The sequence below is a fragment of the Prinia subflava genome, chromosome 3 (genome assembly GCF_021018805.1).
Source record: "Prinia subflava isolate CZ2003 ecotype Zambia chromosome 3, Cam_Psub_1.2, whole genome shotgun sequence".
NCBI lineage: Eukaryota > Metazoa > Chordata > Aves > Passeriformes > Cisticolidae > Prinia > Prinia subflava.
Window position 1 is genome coordinate 30,877,615 of NC_086249.1, and position 23,293 is coordinate 30,900,907.

Below are 23,293 nucleotides of genomic sequence, written 5' to 3' on the forward strand. Positions count from 1 at the left end.
TGTCTGTATACATTGCCTGCCCTGTTTGTCTGGGTTTGGATTTGCTATTTTTAAGGTCTTTTTTTTTTCTTTGTTCTTTCAGATTTTGTTTCCTAGCTGCTTTGAAAAGTTCCAGTCTAGTTAGTTTCTGCTTTTAAGTTAGCAAATCTGTCCTCTGGTTGTCCTTTGTACCTTCTTTATGGTAACTATGCCCATTCTGAGTTAGATTGCAAGAAACTTCATGGAATATTCAGGGCAAGAATGCATCAAAGAGTGATAGTTTCTGCTTTTAAGCAGAAACATTCTCTATTAAGGCCTACTAGGCCTTAATATTTGTGACTGTTGCCGATTGTTGAGTTGATATTATAAAATAAAATAACTGATAGTTTAAAAAACTAAAAATAGTTGATATTATAAAAACTAAAAATAGTTGATATTATAAAATAACTGCCTGCAGTGACTCCCAGGATATTTCAAAGAGTATTAAAGCTAATGTAAATAGCATTACTGTGTGGCTATTTTTTTCTCCTATGTGCATTAGTGTATGGTTCCTAAATATAATTTTCCTATATCACCTAACCTCCTTGGCATTTAAGATTCTGACCCTTCTGCTGCTTTTCAAGAAAGGAAAAAAACAAAAGCTGATTATGAATGCATGTATCAACAGTGAAATATGTTTCTCAGTGTTAACATACTTTTTCCAATTTGATCTCCAGGTTTTATGGTGGCTCTGATAAATAGTAAGACTCCTTGGAGATTCAGAAAAGAATTATTTGGCAGGAAAAAAGTGTCAATACAGAAAATCTACTAAAGTTTGATTCCGTTATAAGAAGCTGCAGCAACTGAGTGAAGTACTTGTTGCTGCCTTCATGCCCTGGCAGTTGTGAAACCAGTTTGGTTGGTCTATCCTGTGATATTCCAGATGATTGAGTATTTTACTGGCTTAAAGCCCACATCCTTGTGTATTTCTTTCAAGATAAATACTTTACACAGCTGGAATATGCACTTTGCTGAGTTCAGTACTTAGCAAAACTGAAGCTAAAATAAGAGTCTTCTGCTACCTTCCCTACAGCTCTACTGCTGTCCTACCTTGATCTTTAAATGAAAATATTTGAATGGACTGTAAAATGTTATGAGGATTATGTAGGTTGCTAATGATATTTTCAAAAGAATAAAAGTGCAAGAGCAAAAAGCTCATGAATTCTCAATAGAATATGATTTTTTTCAGAAATACATCTCTCTTCATTCAAAAAGCTGCTGTACAAGCACCTTGATGTATTGCTTATCTGTGGAGAGATGATAAAAACCAGAATCAGACTGTTTGCACATCCAGAAACATGTTCTGTTTTTTCATGCAGTAGGACAAACCTACGAATTATAAAATGATTTTTTAGGTGTATTTGTTGGGAAGCTATATACCAACTAGTGAAGTTAGCAGCTGCATAATCTTTTAGCCACTTGGGTAATTCAGTTCAAGGAGACTTCTTAAGCTGAAACCTTTACTAAATTTTCTTGCTAAGACTGAACTTTTGAGGCTTATTATTGGACTTGTTTTTCTTTGAGGGAAGAGAAGTTTCATTTTTCATTTTAGAAACTGGAGGAGGAAGGATTAGCACAAAAAAAATAGGCACCTTGAGTGTAATTACTGAAAAACTGGCACTGTAAGTCCTCATTTTTTGTTTGACTTAGTTGGTGTTCTATTTCTGAGTAACTGTGTGCATATTTTGGTGACCTCCAAATCAAATTGGAAAATAATTCTCAATGAGGCTATTTATGTCAAACTTCATGTTGGTTCCCTCATCCATATTTATAGCTACTGTTTCCCACTCTAATTTTGAGATTAGTCTTTACTTGTCTTTACTCAGTTTATAATTAATATTCCACAGTGATTTTTTAAATTTTATTTTCAGTCATTATGGGAATTAACAGCAGAATACACAGGATTAATTTATATATTTAGTTTGAGGGTATGATACTAAAGTTAAATTTGCTAGCTCTTTGGCCACTAATTAATGAGGGTGACTGGCTATCGTAGAGGTAGCTCTGATTATGTCAATGTTTTGGGCTCTTGTCTGTGCAGAGTGGATCTCAAGAGTATTGTTTTGTGTTGGAAGGTGCTTGTAGAAGGATTTAGCAAGCCTGTCTTTGTGAATAATTGCCTTGATAAGAGATGCTATTGTGTGTTTAGGGAGCCAGAGGATCAGAATCCTTAATGGCTGAGCTATTGCAACCATCAGCAGGAGTCATTATGATCTCTCTTAATGTATAGAGTGGGTATCCTTAATTCAGATACAATTCACAAAATATAATTGACTTTGGAGAAACTATGTCTTGCCCTGCATGTTAAACCCAAAGACATCTGCAAAACCATCTGCTTATTGGTGGCTGTAACTTAAAATAAAAGAATTAAAAATAGCAAACACTATCCCTACCCCCTCCCCTAGCTAATTAGTGCCATGTTCTCCTCCTCTTGTAGCCAATATTTTAATGTGCTCTGTTTGCTTATGTCAAGGAAGCTAACGTGAATGTTTTGGAAGAAGGTGTTTTGCTTGGCTGTTAAATTAATTCTCTCAAGTAATTCAGAGACTCTTCACTGATTCATGTTTATGTACACGTTCAACTGCAGATGAAAAAGGATTAAACTCAACAGACATGGAGCTCTGAAAGGACCATCCATTGCAGTTAAGCATTTTACATGCTCACAGAAAGAAAAAAAATTCTGCATTTGGGAGGCAGTGTCCAAAATCAAGACTACCATATTTGTGCTCTGTTTAGTTCGTATTGCTCATTATAAATAGCAAATGTTGTTTAGACTGAAACTTTTCACTTTACAGAGAATTCCAGTTCCACTTTAAAAGGAATTGATGATTTCAGAATTGTATCCAGTTGCAGAACTTGTTTGGTTTTAAGCTTGCTAAGAATTCCCATGGCTTTTGAAAAGTATACTTTCATGGAAAAGTTCCCACTTGTATTAAATTGAGTCTAAGGAAACTATACATTAAGTGCTACTGGGCATTAGAAATAAGTCTACAACTCCTTTAAGCCACTTTTTGTTGAGAAAAGGAAGAGAAGGAGGCTGTGATGGAATGGAAATCCAGCTAGCCAACAAACTGTGAAATGCAGTTGGTGCAGTGCAAAGCTGGTCCTCCAACTGCAACTTCTTGCAGCACACTTGAGGGAAAATGATGTTGTGGTGAGGTCAGGGACATTCTACAGTCAGTCTTTGGGTAAAAATACAGTTCTAGGGTTAAACACCAAATTTTCCTCTATGAATAATATAAAATATCTGTTTCATGCTAAAAGTTTTTCTATTTTTTTTCTTCCTTCTCTTAGTGAATTATTGACTCATTTGCTTGTTATTGACTTTTCCATTGTGTGTGAAAACAAGATGGATGGGTATTTTCCAAAAGCTTTGTTATCAGCTATTTCAGTGTTGTTTTGTGTCTTTAAAGCTGGAAATTTTTCCCATTTCTCTTGGTGAACCTGTGTAGGCTTCTTCTAGAACTTCTATGCAAAGAACTCTTTCCTGTCTCTTCAGTATTCCTTCAGATACTGATTCTTGAGATGGAGCTGTGATGAAGTTAGATTGAAATCTTAGTTGGAATTAATTTTAGTTGGTGGAAATTTATATGTTTTTTGAGAAAGAGAAATAACATCTTGCAGCACCTGAAAATTGATGGAAACATTGCATATGCAGAAATCCTATATTAAACTTAAATGTAAAATCTTCTGATTTAGAAACATTGGAGTTGAATTGTGCAAACCTTAATACTTCTGTCACAATTTTGTTTCAGCTTTTTCTTTGCTTTTTTATTTTTTTTTAAGGTGCTTAAACTGAAGTTTAGCAAATGGCTGTTAAGCAAATAGGCATATTTGTGTGTCGGGTGTTCTTCATTTTCATGGAGATGGAGTTCATGGAAACAGAGCACTAACTGCTGTAGCTGGAGTCCTGTAGCGAGGACTTCTGTAGGGGCTGCATTAAATGAATCAAAACAGTGTTGGGCTGCTTATTTTTTTTTCTACTATTTATTTTAATTAAGATTTTCTTTGCTCCTATTAATATAAAACTATTTTTCAAAATTGTGCCTCCTTGAAAGAAAGACATTGCAGATTTTGTGGTGACAGGGAAGTGTGAGAAGTTGTGTTGTTTGCAGCTCTGGTTAACATCTCCTGGTCTGACAGAATGGCCTCTGGAATAATGGGCAGGGACTAGGGAACTAGAAGGGCCTGCCTAATCACCAGTTTGGAGTGTGTGGCCTTAGCCAGGCTTGCTTTCAGCATTTCCATCTGTAAACAGCGTAATGGAGCTGGATATGACATAAAATACACTTTTATTTTTTCTAGACTTGGCTTGCTTGAAGGCTGGGATAATTCCATTTATTACTGGACTTGGATGCTAGGCAGTGAGCAAGAATGGGAGGAGGAAAGAGCAGTACTGAACCCTGAGGAAAAAAAAAGGCACATAATAGTTGTCCACGTAGTGACAGCGCTCATGCTAAGAATAAGTTGGGAAAATTTTTGAAGGAGAAGGGTGAAGATAATACAAATGTGCAAGGAGTTAAGCTTTATAATCAGTCTTTATTGAATTTGTTTCGGCTTGGTAGTCCAAATCAAGTTTTTGTCAGGTATTTATTTATTAATGCAGTTATTTTTACTGTAAAAAATTACACTTCGTTTATCGCATAGTACAAATCACCAACAAGTCCTTGCTGGAAGAATTACAGCCTTGTAATATAACTAAAGGTGTAATGGCCCACATCCTCTGGCTGTGGAGCAGTTGCAGTTAATACAGCTTTCATCTACCTGTCGTTGTTCATACACTGGAGAATATCTCCTTGTGAATATCCCTTCAGCTGGGAAGATAGAACATTTTCATGATCCTTACTTTTTCAGTGTGAACTCAGCTCCTTCTCCTGTTGTTGCCTGTTGCTCTAACAGATGACCCTGGCTAGGTGGCTAAAGACGGCTTACCCCTGGTGGTGCATTGGCTCATCCATGAGTGATAACCTTTGACTAGCAGGTGGTGGTGATCAGCTAATTGTGTCTCGAGGCATTGGAGCCATTATAAAATATGTATCCAGATCTTCCTACAAAGGGCATAAGCACAACCGTGCAGGGCTGGACATGAAGCTTATCTGGTGTTACATCCTGTCTCCAGATACGGATGAGTGCTGTGCTGTGGGTTCTGGTTTTCTCTCACGCATGGCACTGACTGTTTAAGGCAGAGAAAAACAGCAGGCAGAATGTGGTGAGGCTTCCACTGCCTCCAGTGATTCAGGGCTTGAAGATTTCCTGAGCAAGGGGTTAGTTACGTCTTTAATAGCTCTCAGTGGATTTTTCTTCTGTGAACTTGTCTAATCCTTTTTTGAGCCCACATAAATTTTTAATATCCAAAGTATCCAGTTATAGTGAGATTTATTATTTAACTATAAATGTTAAGAAAAAGCATCTTCTTGCTTTGTTTTGAGCTTGCTTCTTGCTCTGTTAGATAGCCTTGTTTTTTTCACTTGGGATTCAACCATAATTTCTGTATTGGTTGTCATTTTGTAGAACTCTTGTGGCTCCCCAGTTACCCCTTTCAGGCAGATTGCTGTGTGTGTATTTCTTTAAACAAGGTGTTCTTGCCATTTGCTTACCATTTACCTTTGCCTCAATTTCCTGTACCTTTGATACACTTGATACCACTGTATCAAGAGACAGTGTCAAGGAGTGAGACAAAATCTCTGTATGGTTTTTAAGTGCAAGTCTCTTGTGGCTTGATGGAGTAGCATTAATGATGTTTCTCTTTTCCCCTAGTTTCAAATAATTACTAGTATTTAATATGTGCTTGACCATGCCTGAGTGTAGAGTAATAAAACAACCCAGTTATTATATATCTGTTTTAATGACAAGTTCCCATTTGTTTGTGATAGTAGTTAGTTCAGAACTCATTACACATGCCGTAATATAAACACTACTAGTACTAATGGATGGTAAGATTATTAATTAAAGGATATCACTCTGCCAGGAAGATAACAAGAGGATGTTTTCATTTATTCCTAAATCTTTTTGTGACAGGAAGATTGAACAAAATTCCAAAGAATTAAAATTTGAAAAAAATGGTACATTAACTATGTAGAAGGCTAATTGGTCCTTCTTACAAGTTAGTTGACTTAAGAAAAACTAGGTAGCCTTCTTCTTAAAGTTATTCAAGTTCCTTATTTTTGTCTGAGAAGTAAAAAAATCCAGCAAAATGAATATGAGAGATATTTCTCTCTTTTTTTTTTAATTAATGGAAAGATCCTGTTCTTTGAAGTAGCTTTATACATAGAAAGAAAAATCATATGAATACTGGTTTTCACAGGGGTTATTTCTTATTCTCTGTGACTGAATACAATAAATCTGCAAAGTAAAATGCAAAACCTGTAGGTGTTAAGGAAATAGTCTCATGCAAATTGGAGTTAACCCCAAACTCCTTGGAAATGCTTAATTCTGACTTGTTTAAGCAGGAGCTCACCTGCTGAAACTGATTTGTAGTTGTGCATTTCATTAGTTAATGAAGCATATTTTATTTGGCTGATATTTTTCCCCCATTATTAGAATGCAGGTATTTTGGTAAGTTTTTTGAATTTATGATACTGCAAGTGATTTAATTTTAACATTCAAAAATGTATCTTTAAAAGTCTTTTATGTGCTTTCATGGCTCACATCTCTGCATTTTGTGAATTGCTTTCATATTTTAAAGGTAGAGGACAGTTTAAACTAGCGTATTAAGCTTGTTTGCTGTATGAAACTGATGTGTTTAATATCCATTCTCTCTTAAGTGATGAGAAGTAGCTAAGCAGTGTGTAATAGTGCACTGGCTGTATGGTAGACTGAATGGAAAAAAACTGCCTTTGGGCCAAATTTGGTCAAGACATTTAGTGACATTTAACGTCACTGAACAAAATCCTGCTTGATTAGAAATCTCAGTTCTGCCCTCCATATGTGGAAATGCATATCTGACTCTTTAAACAAGTTACATCTGTTTGTGTGTGTGTGTTAGAACTCTCACACCCCCACCCTGTTAAGTGCAGTACTGATGTATATGTGACCGTACAATTACTTGTCTGATCAAAAGGATCTAATCAAGCATTGTATTCCTGAGCTTTAAGAGCCCGAAAGAATTTCATGTGGAAAGTATTTCATTTCCTTTAAAGCCAAGTGGTAGTATTTTCTTCTTTTTTAAATAAGCTAAATATACATATTTTAATTTTTTCCCCTCTCCTTCTCCTTCTGGTCTTACAACACATTTTACTTTGTTGCCCAAGTGCAGAAAACCTTGCCAGGAAGAAGGGTGAGCAATGCTTCTGTTTCCCATGACCCTCAACTCTAATGTTGTTCCAAGAGCTCACTACTTACAAATGCCTTGATAACTGCTTTCATTCCTTTCATCCCTCCCCCGCCATCCAGCACAGGCCAGTGGGACTGATCTTCCTTGGAGCAGCTCTCTTCACAGAACAGGAGAATCTACTTAATGTAAAAATCATGGAACATAAAAGCATTGAAAGATATATTGCAGAATTTTTTACAGCTGAGGATCTGCATGATAATTGCTGCGGTGATTTATTCTTGGTTTCATAGAAGCAGAGAGCTCCATGCTTTCTTAGGGCTCCCTGTTCATACCAGAAATAATCCTATTTTTTATTTTTTCTTCTGGATAGATATTTGGGTAAGGATAGTAGTGAGGACACTGCATCTCATTCTACACGTGCACAGCACTGAACTGGCAGAACTGAACTTGGTCTGATAGTCCTGGCTCCTTGAGAATGTGTTGCAGCATAGGCTTTAATTATATTCTGATATTATATTATATCATATATTTCTTTGTCTGCAAATAGGCACATGTATTTTTTAAATTTCTTTGGGCGCATGGTAAAATTAAGAACAAACAGAGAAAAATGTCTTTTCAAGTACTACTGTAACATCATCTGATGCACCAATACCTTACATTGCACTAGAAATCTGGGAATTCCCATGTTGTTTCTGGCAACTCCCTAGCTGCCAGACAGGAAATCACTCTCTGCCTTTTCAACCTCTGGCAGCATCTGCTCTTAGTTTCTTTGTCCTTTTTTTTGTGGTGCTTCTCTGCCTGCTCAGTGTCGCTGGGATGTGCCAGGAGGAGTGAGAAATGATGTAGCGTGCCTGATAAACCATGTTTCATTGGAAGAGTCTGGGGGGAGAATATTAGAATGGGGACCCAACTCCCTGGAAGAAGTCTGACACTGTTCTGGGAAATAAACATGTGTGGGGTGGGGGAAGAATGTGGAAGATCATGAAAGAGCATTTAAAATCCCCAGAAGGAGCAAGAGAAAGTATGTTGAGGGTCAAAGCAAGTTTGCAGAGATGAAAGTTTAGACCTTCCTGATAGAGAACTATGGAGTAGTTTTATGAACAGATAGGGAAAATACTGAGAGTGATTAAGTTAGTAATGATATTCAATTATCTGAGAATGGAAAAAAGCAGGGAAATATGCTTGTTTTCTGAGATTTTTCTCTGAGTCAGAAGAAATGTTGGAATATTTCAGGCCTTTACAGTGAATCTTCTTGGTCAGAAAGTGTACAGGATGAAAATAAGCATATCTGCAAAACTGTCATTTGTATAGAAATGTTTTGGTTGAATGTAATTTAGAAAAATATAATAATATGCTAGAAATAGTACTAAGTTATGCCCTACAGCCAATCTTTACAATTTCAGAAGCAAAAGGAAACCAAATGCTTTCTGAAAATTCTAGCCATATCTGTGGAAAAATACTGTAAAAAGTTGCAGTGCTGGCAAAGGAAAATTTTCTGTTCTGCCTTGTACCATGTGATTAGTCACTTGTAAAGTGTAATTCTCTGAATATGGTTTGATGATTGAAACGTTTAGACCATGGTAATTCCCTGCAAAGTCAGTTTGTTTTCTAATCAAATACAGCAGTATAGTTCAACAGTGTTACAAGCTAAAATACTGAGAAAAAGATTTTGTAAGAACAAGGTAATGAGAAATAAAATACAAGAATGTGGGAGTATCGAAACAAAATGACATCACTTAATATGAGAAAGAGCTATGAAGTTACATACATGCTATAACTTCAGAGAAACAGATGAACAGTATTTTCTATATTGTGAACTCCACATTAAGGCTTACAGGACATACACTGTTAGATGCATTTTTATTATTTCATGTATTTATAATTAGGCAAAGTCAAAACAAGTTAGTAATTTTGTAGACTTTACAGCTTTTGGATACTAAGCTCAAGTTAATTTCTTTCTGTTCTGATTATGTGAATAAGGTTAGGTTTCCACATCTTCACACAAAGTGAGTGTGGGTAAGGACAGGAATAGTGAAAAGACGGATAGAGTATTATCAATATTGTCTTTTGTCTGTATAATGTTATTTGGTTCAACAGTTCTTTTTCAGGGAAGTTTTAGTATGTTTTTTATCAAGTAAGCATGCAAATGATGCCTAAAAATTCCCTTCTCATTAAAGATCAGTGTTGCATTCTTGGAGTGTCCTCAAGACTGTATTAGGCATAGTTCTTATCTGTACAGAAGTACTAAGAGTATCCAAAGTACTGCACAAGTGCCTAACATAAGGAAGTTGTGACTGAACAGTGTTGGTATGAATAGCTGTGGAGTTTATAGAGCATACAGGCTTTTCAGTGGCTCTTGCCTCACAGTGTTAAGAAAGTGGGGATTTTGATGCATTTGATCAAGGGGATTTCTCAGTGCTTTCTAGAATGGGAAAGTAAATTGTGCATTTTTCTCATGGAAATATTAATGAGTAAGAGAACGACACTGAAAAATTTCACTGCCTTATGTAACCCCAGAGGAATGCAGCAATGCATGGACTACATGTTGACATATTCTCCTGATGTCCTTTCCCTGGAGATTGTGGGAAGAAATTAGCTTCACTGAAATTAAGAGCACAGCATAGAGCCTAAGGTAAAAAAGTCATGTGGGATTGTAGGGGTAGGGAGTTGTTTGTTTTAGTTGCTTATTATTGTTCCACGAATAGCAAGCTGGCAGAGAATATGCACTGCTGAAGCTGGCAAATAAAGAGGGCAAAGAGTGTATTGAGAGCAACAATGAAAGACTGTGTCAATACAGAGCAGTGGCCCTAGAGCTGCAAAATCTCTGGCACTGGGCACTGGATTCTCTATTCCCTTCTGATGTTTTCTTGTGGATTCTTTAAAAAGCATTGTGGCAAGTGGCCAGCATTAGCCCCATCAGCCCTTGCAGATAGTCTCTACTCTGTGCCAGCCTGCCCTGTGTTTTGCCAAATTAAATTCTTCTGCAGAAATGTGGATAAAATGTGGTCACTCATAAGAGGAGGGTTTTTTCCTTCCATTTGTCTTTTTTTTTCTTATGACAATCAGAAAAGTTAATATGATCCAGAAATTAACTCAGCTGAGAAGTAAAGAATAAAGAGTGTGTGTAAATAATTTCATCAAATAGATTTCTAAAAATAGAAATACCATGGAAAATATTCCATGCAAAGGAAGGACTCCAGGACTGAAAGCAATGAAGCCAAAGACATCAGAAGCTGCATCAGCTAACTATACAGATCTTTTTGTCACTGTTTAGAAGGCATGTTAACAGGCACTACAAATTGCTCTCTAACTAAAGGGGATCTGGACATATCATGGCAGTGATGTTTTATTAAATTGGGACTACCTGTTCTGGCAGCAAATCGCAGAATTCTTTTCATATGCAGTTGAAGGAATTAATTGTATTACCAGCATATATGCCAGCATTTCCAGGCTCAGGATTGCTGCTTTGGGCTGATTTGTAAGACATTTTCAGGTGCCTATTGAAGTGTTCCCCTTGCTTCTGCTAACCTCCTATCGTATATGTTATGAGTAGTAAGATTTTTCTAAATGTGATAATTACCTAAAACCATTGATAATCATTTATTTTTCTTTTTAAATTAGTAGTGAGCAATGAAGAGTGGAAATGCAAAAATTGCAAAGAAAATGCATAATTGTGTCCTCCGAATTAGAACCTCCTACTGTGAAGCTGGAAGTTTTAATGAGAAAGCCCTTAAGCCAGGAAGAAATTTGAAATATAGTAGTGATATACGCAATCCTGTATGATCACTGCTTTTAACTGCTTAATCATTTATATTGCCTAAATATAATTGTACTGCCAGCTTCTGTGTTTACAGTCTATGGTGTGGAAAAAGATACCCCACTGTGACATGTTCTACTTACAATCAAATTGACTGTAGCAAACACAGAAGCTGTTGAAGTTCAGTGCTTCTCAGTGGGGTGTTCTTGTTCCCCCGGTTTATTTTCTGGCTGTTGATACAGCTCGCATCCTTGAAGCTCATTCCCTCATGAAATAACAAAGCCAAGGAAGTTCCCTGTTCATCTTCACTGTAGAAGAGCATGCCATGAACTATTTAAGGTGACGTGTATCTCACAAGCATTTTTCTGAATAAATAGTGTTTTACAGATTTGTATTTGTAATACTGAAAGCCCTTTTTCACTTTTATGAATTTTTAAATGCTTCCTTGCTTCTGTCATTTAGTTTGGTAAGAATACTGCAAATCATGCTCATAGCTGCTATTTCACAATAATAATGTCTCTCATATAAAAACTTAAGTGTTTAGATAACTTAGCCTGAACAATTGTTTATAGAATGAGAGTTGCTTAAGAAATAAATCAAAAAAATAAATCTATTTGTAAAGTGATTAAAAAACAACCATCATAATGACTCATTTTCAGGTATTGAGGAGTAGAAGTCAACAAACTAGATAAATGTTTCTCTGCATTTTAGCATGCTGTTTTATCAAGTACTCTGGCAATACTGTTCAATTTCTGCTGTGTTTTATTCACATATTACAATGCCTTAAGGCTGAGTTTTGCTGACTAGCTTGGGTTTTAATAAACTTGTATGTCAGTGCATGACCAAAGGAGGTATCATGAAGCAGAGCACCAGAATGCATCTAATCATATCTGGTACTGGACTCACACTTCCCCAAAGGTTTGAAACACCAAAGGTGACTCTACGTAGTCTGCTTTCCAGTCTTCAGCTGTACTGAAATTCAGCTGAGTGAAGGATTGTCTCTAATATCCTACTAGGTCAATCATCACCCCTTTGCTTCTACTGTCTTTGAAGCCATGGCATAATAACTAGCTTTGTGTCAGATAGCCAGATATGTTGCTATTACTGTATTAGCCACAGTGTCTGTTGTTTGAAGTCCCACTTACTGCATTCCAGCTGTTGCTCACGAGTTCATTTAGGCATGTTTAATCTTCTCACTAGGTTTCAACTGCTGTTTTTCTTTATTAACCCAGCGAATGATACCAAGCTTTCCCAGGGTGATTGACATCAGTCAGGAAGAACACTGGTTATTGGAACTCCATTGGCTAATAAAGTCATCTTTGTAAGCAAACAAGTGGAAAGACTTTGGCTTTGATGTATTTGCTGAGAACACTTTCTTGCAGGCTGCTACTAGGGTAGGGATATGAATTCTCTGTAAGTGCTCCAAAGTTTCTGCTTTTGGAGTTTGATTGATCCCTATCAAAAGTTTGGACTTTCTGCTGTTCTTCCAGATACCAGACTAGCAAAACCAAACAAATGACAACCTTCCCAACCCAATAAAAAAATTCATTGTGCTTATCAACTTGTGGAAATCTTTTCAAGCATCCTTATCGGTAGGACTTTGTCCTTGTTGTGACAGGGTGTGCCATGCCAAAGCATACACTTGTTTTTTCATTCTTAGGGAAATAATGTCCATCATTTCATCACATTGTTGCTATGTATTGTTCTCTCCTTCTCCTCGAAACTCTATGTAAGAAATTATTTTATGATCTGTTTAACAAATCTAGGACAAGAAAGTGGAATAACAACTGTGGTCATACAAAGGGTCTGGATCATAGTTTTATCATCCTATATTCAGCTGTAAGGCCCTGATACCTAAAATAAATTAATATATTACAGTCCATATCACATACTTCTCTTTGGAAATTTCAAAGAAAGTGAGTCTGAAATAAACTTGCCTTCTGGAACAATCCAGAGGAATTTTTTTGCATTTTTTTATTGAAAAACATGTGTTACATTGATTAATCAAATATATAAAACTTCAGGGGAAGTACAATAGGGAAGTACATTTCACGATTCCTTAATGACTTTCCTGAATGGATGATGACTTTCATTGTTCTTTCATTAGCATTATGATACTGATGGTTGGTATAGTATGAATCCACATGCAATACTGGTGTTATATTACTTTGCTGTGGTTAAGCTTTGTTTAGTTATCCTTTTATTATTTCCGGTCACAGTCTGGTAGCTTCTTTAGTACTTCCTCTGTTAGCTCCACAAAAAAAAAATCTTGTTTGCCAGTTGGCTTTCTGCAGCCCTGACTAAAACAACTCTGTCACAATTATCTCCTTGCACTGACAGTATGTAGTGCGTAGATGGCTACTCTTGACTATGTGCCTCACTTCAAAATGGAACTGAATCCTTCTTTGGAATCAGAGAAAGCAGGGAACAAATGGTAGAAGTGAGTACTCTCAGAAAATACATATTAACAGAATTGCCCCTCTGGCAAATTAGACTTATCAAGTTGCATTTTCATTCCTTTGCTGCCACCCATAGAGATTACTTCATTGGAGTGCCTGCAGAAGAACAGAGGCAACAACATTTATGAGTTCTTTGAGACTTTTGAGCAGCCATCCTTCCCTGGATGACAGACTTGTACTGCCAGTCAATAAAGCTAGTGAGGTTTTTTAAGAACTTAAAAGATCAGTTGTCTCTGATTGAAAGAAGATTTCTGCCCTAAGTGAATGCCCTAGGGGATGTGGATTCAATGAAAAGAGGAACGTGACTTTACAGTGTACTTGCTGAGTACAAGCAACTCTGAAAAAGGGCACAGATTCTAAAAAGGTGATTTCTGTGGTGATTACCTTCCTTCTGGAAGCAGTGGCATGCTTTGAGGACTCTCAGTGACATTAAGAGTTTGGGATATACAGTGATAAATGACATCTTGTAAAACTGGGTGAGGTCTCTGCTCTATCAGTTCTTTTCATTTTTTTGTCCATCAATTGCCTCTTCTTGATTGGAGACAGTTGCTCTTAAATTTGTTTTAATTCAATTTTGAATCTTGGTATCTTTGAGAAAGGATACGCTTAATGCACAGCAGCTCCTTTTCTGTGACTGGTTTATAATTTTATAATCAATTAAAGTGATGATGCTCCTAAGAAAGTGATAAATACAAGCAAGTATCACCGCTTGGCTCAATATTGGTGATTCAGCTGCAGTGTCATAGTCATAGAGAGTTACTCCTATTTCAGCCTATAGGAAGCTGTCCAAGTCAGCTGGAATTTTCTGTAAAAATAGTATTTTTTATCTTTTCAGGTTAGATTAATGAACCTTCTGCATATGCCGGTAATGTTAGAACTTGTAAATGAGCGTTACAGGAAGCATCTGACCTTGGAACTTCATTTTATTCTTTGCTACATTGAACAACTTTAATCTTGTTATGGTATTGTCTAATACTCTCAAGGCATGAGGAAAGGCCTCATATGGAGGCAGATATCTCCAAATGGTATCTTCTGCATTAATTTATCAAGTTATCTAATAAGCTGCTTAATTCTTCATACCCACTATTTCTGAACTAGGTTAAACTTACCTCCTTCAGGTTCAAAATGTATAAGCTGTGTGTGATTTACTGACACAGTGAAAGAAAGATTGGCCTCATTTATCTGTAATCCAGGCAATGAAATGGAGACTCCATCTTTGGATTTTTTACCATCTGTATTCCTTTACTTTGACATTTGTTCCACCAAACCCTGCATATGTGGGAGAATGATAGGGGAGAGTCGATGTTCCCTCATTTCCTTTCACATTCACAGAGATGCCATTCATCATGGGCAGTTATTAGATTGTCCAAAGGAAATAAATCTACATTCCTGTTAGGAAGAGTTAATTTTTACATTCTGGTGTACTTGCAATATAGAAACCTTTTTCATTCAATTACCTTAAGTCCATGTAATTCCTTTTGACATCAGTTGCTGTACAGCAGTTTTCTATTTGCGGTGTTTGGGACTCAGTGGTGAAACTTGGTAGAAGAATGAATAATAAAACTGTTTCTTCCCTTTAAACTTAAAATATACTGCTGTGAACAAATTCAAGTTTAGGTCTTTCTAAGAAATGTAGAGCAATCATTTACTTAGCTATGAAAGATGCTGTATTTGCATAAAACACAGTGCTTCATCTTATAAAGATTATTTTGTTTTCATCTATACAAACAGTAGGAAACGCTTTCTGTTTAGCATTCAATTTGTTAATACACTTAATAATATAATCTTCATCTACAGCACAGTAGGAAATGTACAGTAAGAATGTAATAAATCTGGGTAGCATTCTTTCCTGTTTTCCATGTGCTTTATCAAAAAAATGCAGAATTTGTGGACCCAGTTCTTTACATCTTAGTTATTTATCAGATATGCATACAGAATTCCCTACTAATAGAAGAAAAAAAAATCTGTTCATGTCTGTATTGTCTAAAGATGGTGGATCTCTTTTTATACTGATATACTCTATAGCTGCCTATAAAAATATAAAAGGAACAGGCACTGGGGCAAAATTCTGGGCAGTTCAAAATCCAGAAAGAGATTCTCTTGCTTGATAGTAATTACCTTTGATTAAAATAAAAAAAAAATCAGTCACCTTATTTTGTGGATTTTTGTTTGGGCGTATTTGAAGTCTTTATTTCAATAATTTTTCAATTCTTATTTCATTTAGGATAGTGGAATTGTTCTTACTGTTGGAATTTAAATGATGCTTTGTGTGTATGGGTGTTGTTTGTGTGTTGATTTAGGATATTAGGTCAATTTGTATATTTATATGTTAGGTTTTATTCCTGCCTGGAAGAAGGTTAGCCCTCTTAATTTTGTGTCCAGCATTAAGTGAATGAGTATTTATGGCTTTACAATAACAGATAGTAAAGAAATCACAGAATCACAAAGTGACCAAGGCTGGAAGGGAGCCATGGAAGTCATCTCATCCAACCACCTTACTCAAGCAGGGCCAGTTGCCCAGGACCGTGTCCAGACAGCTTTTGAACATCCCCAAGGATGGAGTCAGATATGGGATGCTTTTAAAACAAAATTTATAATTTTGCTTTCATTCATGACTTATTCTTACCATGAATTTTCCTAAGATTTAGCAGATGCCAGAATCTTAATTGTCAATTTTCCTAGCATCAAAACAGATACCATAGATAAAGCCTCCAGGAGGCAGAATATTGTTGTTGATTTTCTGGGCTTATCTGGACTGGTGGTGTTTTTAAGTCTTGACCAACTCCATTCATTATCACATTCATCTCTGCATTTGCTATTAGTATATCTAAAAAAAAGAAAAGATAACAGATTTATGTAGTTGATATTCTGTATTTTTTTCATCATGTACAATTATAATGAAATTTTGTGCTATAAAATATGGATTGCTTTGTCAAATTTAGTGAAAATAGTGTTCATAATCCACGGATTACCTTGTTGATTGGCAAGCATCTGTGTTTTTTTTTTCTCTTCACTTGCTTTTTACACAGGTTTTGCCCTAAAACATTATACAGTGTGGTGTATCAGATTAATTAGAATGTAATTATTTTGATAATGGTAATGAAAAAACTGTAATAAGCTTCATTTTAACATTCAAACTAATATTGCAGTATTTAAAAGAGTAGGTCTACTTACATATGCAATTTATCACTAGAGATTAATTTCTTATACTAATTTTTTGTTTTTCAGGATGTATAAAAATTCTTTAGTTGTCAGTGTGATACATGTATTAATGTTTGAAATCTTGCATCAGCCTGTTTCATAGGTGCCTAGGATAACTTAGGTATTTGATTTTGAAATTATGATGGTGATTTTAAAATGAGGTTAACGTCCAAAAAAGATACTAGTAAGGAAACTTTGTAAGCAGAAAAAATATTTAATGCAGAAATGCATGATGCCTTGCTCCATTGAAATTCTAGCGGAATAATTCTGATTTTTTTTTCTTGAATTCTAGATTTATCCATGGCAGTACAAAAGTTTTCACAGTCTTTACAAGATTTTCAGTTTGAGTGTATTGGAGATGCTGAAACTGATGATGAAATTAATATTGGTAAGTACTCTCTTTGCTTTGCTGGCAAAAACATTTGTTATAGTTTCTTATGTTATCAGAAATACAGTGGGGCAGTTCACAGTTGTGTTTTAATTTGTCATGCCACAAAAATAGAAAAAATTTCAATGAATAGAAACCATGCAAGACTTTAAAAATTCATGTTAAAAAGCTGTGTCTTCGTGGCATAGCTTGATTTATTGTAGTGGGAAGTATTCAGCAGTACTTTTTGTCAGCTGAGTCAACTGTGAATCCCCTAAGTTCTCCTGCTGCTTTTATGTTTCAGTTAATTTTCAGTGGGTTACTAAAAAGCACATAAGTTTTCTATGATCTTCAATAATCTACTTAAGTGCCTAGTAAGACACAGGAAACTTTAAAGAAAAAATTTAAAGGTCTGAAAAGAGGAATATGTTCATACAACTTGTGCATTCCTAAGTATATGGTTGTCTGAATTTTTGCCAGTAAAATTTACTAGCAGTTTATTGTTCTGTCTCTGTATACATGCAGAAATTCTGCATTTGCAGAACTGAACAGCTCAACTTGTCTTGAATGTAAGCCTCTTTAGTGTCATCAAACACTCTTCCCTCAGCAGACTAATCCTGGAAGTGTTTCCAGGGCTCAGAAATTCAAGCACTCTTTACTGCAAGGCATTGCTGCAGTTGTAGCGATGCTTTTACATGGTAGCACAGCAGCTGGAGTGCTTTAACCCCTGTTGGTAAGAAATTTGGATTATGATCCATCTTCAGAATGGCTAAATTCAGTATCATGAGTCTTACATACCACATGGCCCCCATGTGTCTCCTAAAACGCCTGAGAGGAAGTAAGATGGTTCCTAAAGAGTAGTGACTTTTAAAAATAAATAATTTGGTAGTACAAGAGGGAACATAGGGCTTGTGGGTATTTTTTTTAAGAAGTTCTCTGTAATGCAGAGAGGAAACTCGAATTTAGTCTTTTCCAAGTGTATCTATTATTATGATCTATTTTCAAGTCTCCTCTCCCTTCAATTTTTCCTTTTCCTGACTGAGTCATTGGACAGAAGGTCTGAACTGCTTGTTTTCACTCAGCAGGTTTGCTTCATCCTCACCCTACAACATTGTGGTAGTCAGAAAACTGTCATCATAGTTGACTGGTATTTGGTTACAGTCTTCCACTAACTCCTGGCAGGGTGTGGGAGGGGAGGTTTCATTTTATTGACAATTAAAAGTAGGGGAGTGAGATCACTGAACTGCTGCTACTCAGGTATAAAACCGCAAGCATTCTTCTGATGTGTCCAGCTTGGAAAGAGAAATCATGTGCATGTACACTTTGGCATGCTACATGTTATTCCTTGGCTGTTAAAATAATATTGTGTATATATATATATGTTTAACTAAATCTGCAGTATCTCACTTATATGTCTTAGATTTGGTCAGTAACTTTTTTTAAAGACATACAGTTTTACATTTAAAATCAGGTGAAAAAAAGACAACATTCATTTTACTTGTAACTTAAACGTAGCAGAGAAAAGACATTTTATTGTTTGGACATTAAACAGGCATTTAAAACTAGGAAAAAAACACAATTCGTGATGCTTGTCAGCTGATTTATTTCACTTGAAGCTTCAAAGAAGGGATTTCTAGCTTCTAAAGGACCAATTGCCTGATGGATTGTCATGTACATCAAAGAAGCTTGTAAGAATAAAAGGTAAACTGTGACAGGAATCAAATTCAAGTCTAACAGAGCTTGAATGATACTGTGTACTTTTTTAGGGTAAGGCTCAATTTTTGATCTCCCTAGAGCAGTGACCTAGAATTTATCCATATCTTTAACATGCCCCAACAAGATAAATGTTTGCTTATCATCAAAGACAGCTTTGTATAGATGAATCCTGCTCTGTACCTCCTTCTGCTTTCACCTCCTTTTTCTAAAAATGTCTACAACTGTGCAGGCCAGTGAGTTCTACTTCAGTCTGCAGTGGTGATAAGATTTCTAAAACCCTACCATATGCATGGGAGCTTATTGTAAGGACCACATTTATATATTTCAAGCTTAGCATCAAAAATCTACCTTAATACACCTTAGCATTGGGAATTCCCCTCTGAAAAGACTTCTTCTGTTGGATGTATTTTTTAAAAAAAAAGGATCAAATTCTTTCAGCATTAAATGTAAGTGATTGAAGAGATTTTTTGTTTTGGTTTGGGTTTTTTTTTGTTTTTGTTTTTGTTTTGTTTTGTTTTGTTTTTGTTGTTGTTGTTTTTGTTGTTGTTTTGTTTTGTTTTGTTTTTGTGTTACCAACAAAAAATATTTGGAATATAGCTGATAGCTCCATTAACATTTTTTGAGACAATACTAGAGTTGAGGGTCTCTCTTTAGTAACTAAGCCCAACTTTTTTTTTTTCCTTCCTTTTCTTTTTGTCTGAGATCTAATAAGAGCAATTTTATTTGCATTTCCTATAACCTGTGCATTTTTAGTTGTTCTTTTAATATAACTTATCTATTCCAGTAAGCCCATTACATAAAATACATAAGAAGTAATTTTAGTTAACCTTTGTGACACACTCCACATAAACAGAATTATGGTGAGGTTCTTCATACTTATTTTAATCTATCTCCTATTTAATCCAATGATTTATTTGTTTGGATTGGTTTGATTTTTTTTAATTCCTATCTGTGGTTTCTAATTTTGATGATTTCTAACTTTTTATTTACACTAATTTAATTCTTTCATAGAAGGGGTATTCTTCATTGACAAAAAAATCTTATCTGTGTCTGTGGCTATATAATGCATTTTAGGTAATTTTTTCATGTTGCTGCAAGTTAGCCAGATTTATCTTCATAGTCACTTTCAGATTTACCATGCCTAGTTTAGAGTCATTTTATATATGAGTTGTAAGGAATTTCTCTGATTTTCATGGATGAGCAGGCTGCCTTATTCCTCAAATCATCTTCAGCTCTTATGTTTTCAGCTGGTTTTCTAACTGTGAACATCAGAGGATTAAAGCTATAAAAACCTTTTCAGTTTTTAATCTTTTTTTCAGCAAATTTGGTGTGGGAAACAGTGGTCCCCATCTTTAGTAGTTTTTCTATTAAAAAATAAAACAAGCTAGCAACAATTGCTGTTTTTGTCTCTTTCTCTGGTTTGGAATGCTTGTGGAACCATGTGATCTGCAGCAATGCCTGGGCTGTACTGTTTGATGGCAGAACATGGTTATTAGCTCCAGTTGCATGTGATTCGGTGAAGCTGTAATTACTTTTTGTGCCACTGAAAAATTTTGCAGAAAATGGCATTTTCAATGCAAAAATAGCAAGATGAGTGAGAGCAAATTAATAATACTAAAATGCCATAGTAGTGAAGGTTTGACGTAACTTGCCCTTACTCTGAGAAGAGGGTGTTGCTTTCCTAATCTAACAACTGTGTTTTCCTCAGAAGTGCTAACACTTGATAACACTTTGCCATTTGCTTTTTAGACATATCACCCTGCTCTCAGCCCTCTTTGTAAATATTTTGCACAAAAATTAAATACTTAAATACTAATTGACAGTGAATGTAAAGGAGGTTGGTCATTTGTCTTGCTTAGTGGGAGTTTTGTGTAAAATGGATGCATGATTTTTACATGTTTCAAACCTTATAGATAACATAGAACTTCACATGGATGGGACAGCTGCAAAAACTACGTTTTTATTGATCATCTATCATTTTTCTCAGTGTACATTGCAGGCATAAACTTTGCAAGGAGAAAGTTTGCCCAGCTCCTCCTAGTATTACCCAACTTGTGTCACCTGGATCTCTCCCTAGGAATTTCGATGTTTTGATCCTCTTCTCGTCTGTTCGTGTTATCTGGTTTATGACTGCTAGAGAGGAAAATAGCAAACATTATTAACTCAATGCAATTCTGTCTTGTGCCTCTAACAACTTGGTGTCTATTTTGTATTATGGCTAATTATATGTCTTTGAGGGCTAATGTCTGCAGTATAAGACCATGCTCTTCAGAACTAAAAACAAAATAAGACAAATAAATAAATTCTGATATTCTGGCATTTTATTTTAGTATCTGTGTTTTATTAGCATGTGCTGTTTAGGAAAGTGCACTGAAAAGCATATGTCTTTCACTCTGTGACTGCTGGTTTTGATGTTTGGGGGTTTCTTCCCTGAAAAAAATTATATTATGACAGATGTTTCAGGTAGCATCAGGTGCTTGATTTAAGAATGTAATAGGATTATGATGATTTATAAAATCATTATCAATTGAGCCACAAAGAATAGGTCATAAGTTCTAAAATGTGGTATCTTTTCTCGTGGGCACTGAATTCTTCTCTTGCTGCTAGCAGTTGGGGCTCATGATCTTTGCTGACTCACGCCTCAAGTCGTTCATGGGATTATTAAATTGCTTGCAACTAACCATCTACAGAACTGTTAGCTCATACCTGGCAGTTCTGTTGTTTACAGCAGTTAGTTTCAAGTTGAACTTAGAAAAATCGAACTGAAATGTACCGGAGAGAAAGAACTCAAAACCAAACAAACAAATGCAGAATGCTAATAGTAGTTGCTTGTTAGAGTCCACTGCTGTGTTTTGCTTTCTTGTTTTAGTTGAGCAATGATGCCAGAAGCTCAGTCTTCTTTTTTTCTTGTACTGGGCATCCACATGCACAATGCTTTCCAGTTAGCATTTGCTCTACCCTCTTGGAGAGCTTGTCAGAGGACAAGCATCCTGTAATTCAAAGCAGCAAATAGACCTGTACTGGGAAATTTGTATATAAAACTACACAAAAAAAGGAGAAATCATGATGTTTCCTTTCCCGCCCATCTTTTCTAACAGTGTAAAAGTTTAATTGACTTTAAGAGGTACCAAATATCATTTTTAGTGGTACATGCTGTGGATACAATGCTCTACTGAAATAAATAAATTTTAAAAACCAAAAAAATTGCATAGAAGCTTTATGCATGCCTAAGTGTGTAGAGACAAATCTTGATAATCTGTCTATGAACTTGTCAGTCTCCGTGTTAGGATACTGTCTTTTCGAGGTTCATCAGGAATCTGAGAAGGTAGATGTCAGGTTAATCACGATTTCAAGCCACAAGCTGCTTGTGGTGTGTAATGGCTTCTTGAATTTGCTTTGCTCTTCCTGAATTATTTAATAAATATAGTTGAGCTACCTACAGTCTGAATCACTTGGATATCTTACAGGTCATCTCCTTAATTACTTGAGGTTAAGCGTTCATGTTCAAGAAAGTTCTTTTTGGGGTTAATATTCAACCTGCTTTGCACTGAATTCCTGTTTGTAACCAGGCTTCTGAATGGAATTACCAAATTCCAGATAAGTCTGAAATTACTTGCAGCATCTCAGGTCTGCTACTGCCTTATCCAAAGAACAGGATCTCACCACCACCTTGAGGGCAGAGTTCTGGGGGTGGATTTTTTTAGTGTAGGCATCATCCCAACAACTTTTCTAGTGCTTGAGTTTGTTGACTTTGTGGAACACATTAGAGACAAGTATATTTACAAAAGGTGGTTTTATTTTAGATGGGTGGGGAAGGATTGAGTCCTGAATTAGACTAGAAAGCTATTTACAATGGAGAGTGAATTTGCATAGAAAGATTGTATGCTGTTTTTCCACTGTAATTACCATCTTAGATTTGCCATCTCTTTTTCCTCCAGCTGAAAGAATTAATTTTAAGATTTAACTTTTTAGATTACTTTCAAAACAACTTTACTTAAGATACTTGTAAGATCACAGGACAGGTTCTTTGGTACTTGCATTGGATTATTTTTATCTACAGAGGTTCAATGGTAACAGTTTTATGAGAGGAACTCTGTATAATCAGGGTGTGAAATGCCTAAAGTATTTGTTTCAAATCTGTTGATTCTGTTCCTACCATTATTTTTTTAATCCCGGTTGCCTATTTGACAATTTAAACAAATGCCACCTGTTTCCAGAACTCTGTTGTTCTTGACTTCAAGAAATGAGCGATTTTATGCTAGTGCTGGGATCCTGTCAAGGCTTCAAAACAACGTCTGCCCCAGAAACTGAAGGTTGACATGCCGTTGGTCAAGCCCAGAGTTCTTTTCCTTGCTTTGGAAGGGCAAATGAGGCTGACAAGTCAGGAAACAAAATAATGGTGCAGTAGGATTTTATCTGTTCAGGAGAAAAGGTAAAATAAGATCAACAACACAGTCCTTGTTTCTTTTTCTGTTGGATACCTATCTGAAGGTTTGTTGGAA

The 23,293-nt window shown here is 35.8% G+C and overlaps 1 protein-coding gene across 1 annotated transcript in view; it reads left to right on the forward strand.

Moving 5' to 3' along the window:
* Positions 1 to 23,293, forward strand: part of ARHGAP42 (Rho GTPase activating protein 42) — a 136,888-nt gene that overhangs the window by 14,220 nt on the left and 99,375 nt on the right. The window contains exon 2 of the mRNA XM_063394533.1: positions 17,001 to 17,096. Within this exon, the coding sequence (XP_063250603.1) occupies positions 17,001 to 17,096 (96 nt within the window). The remainder of the gene's footprint in view (positions 1 to 17,000; positions 17,097 to 23,293) is intronic.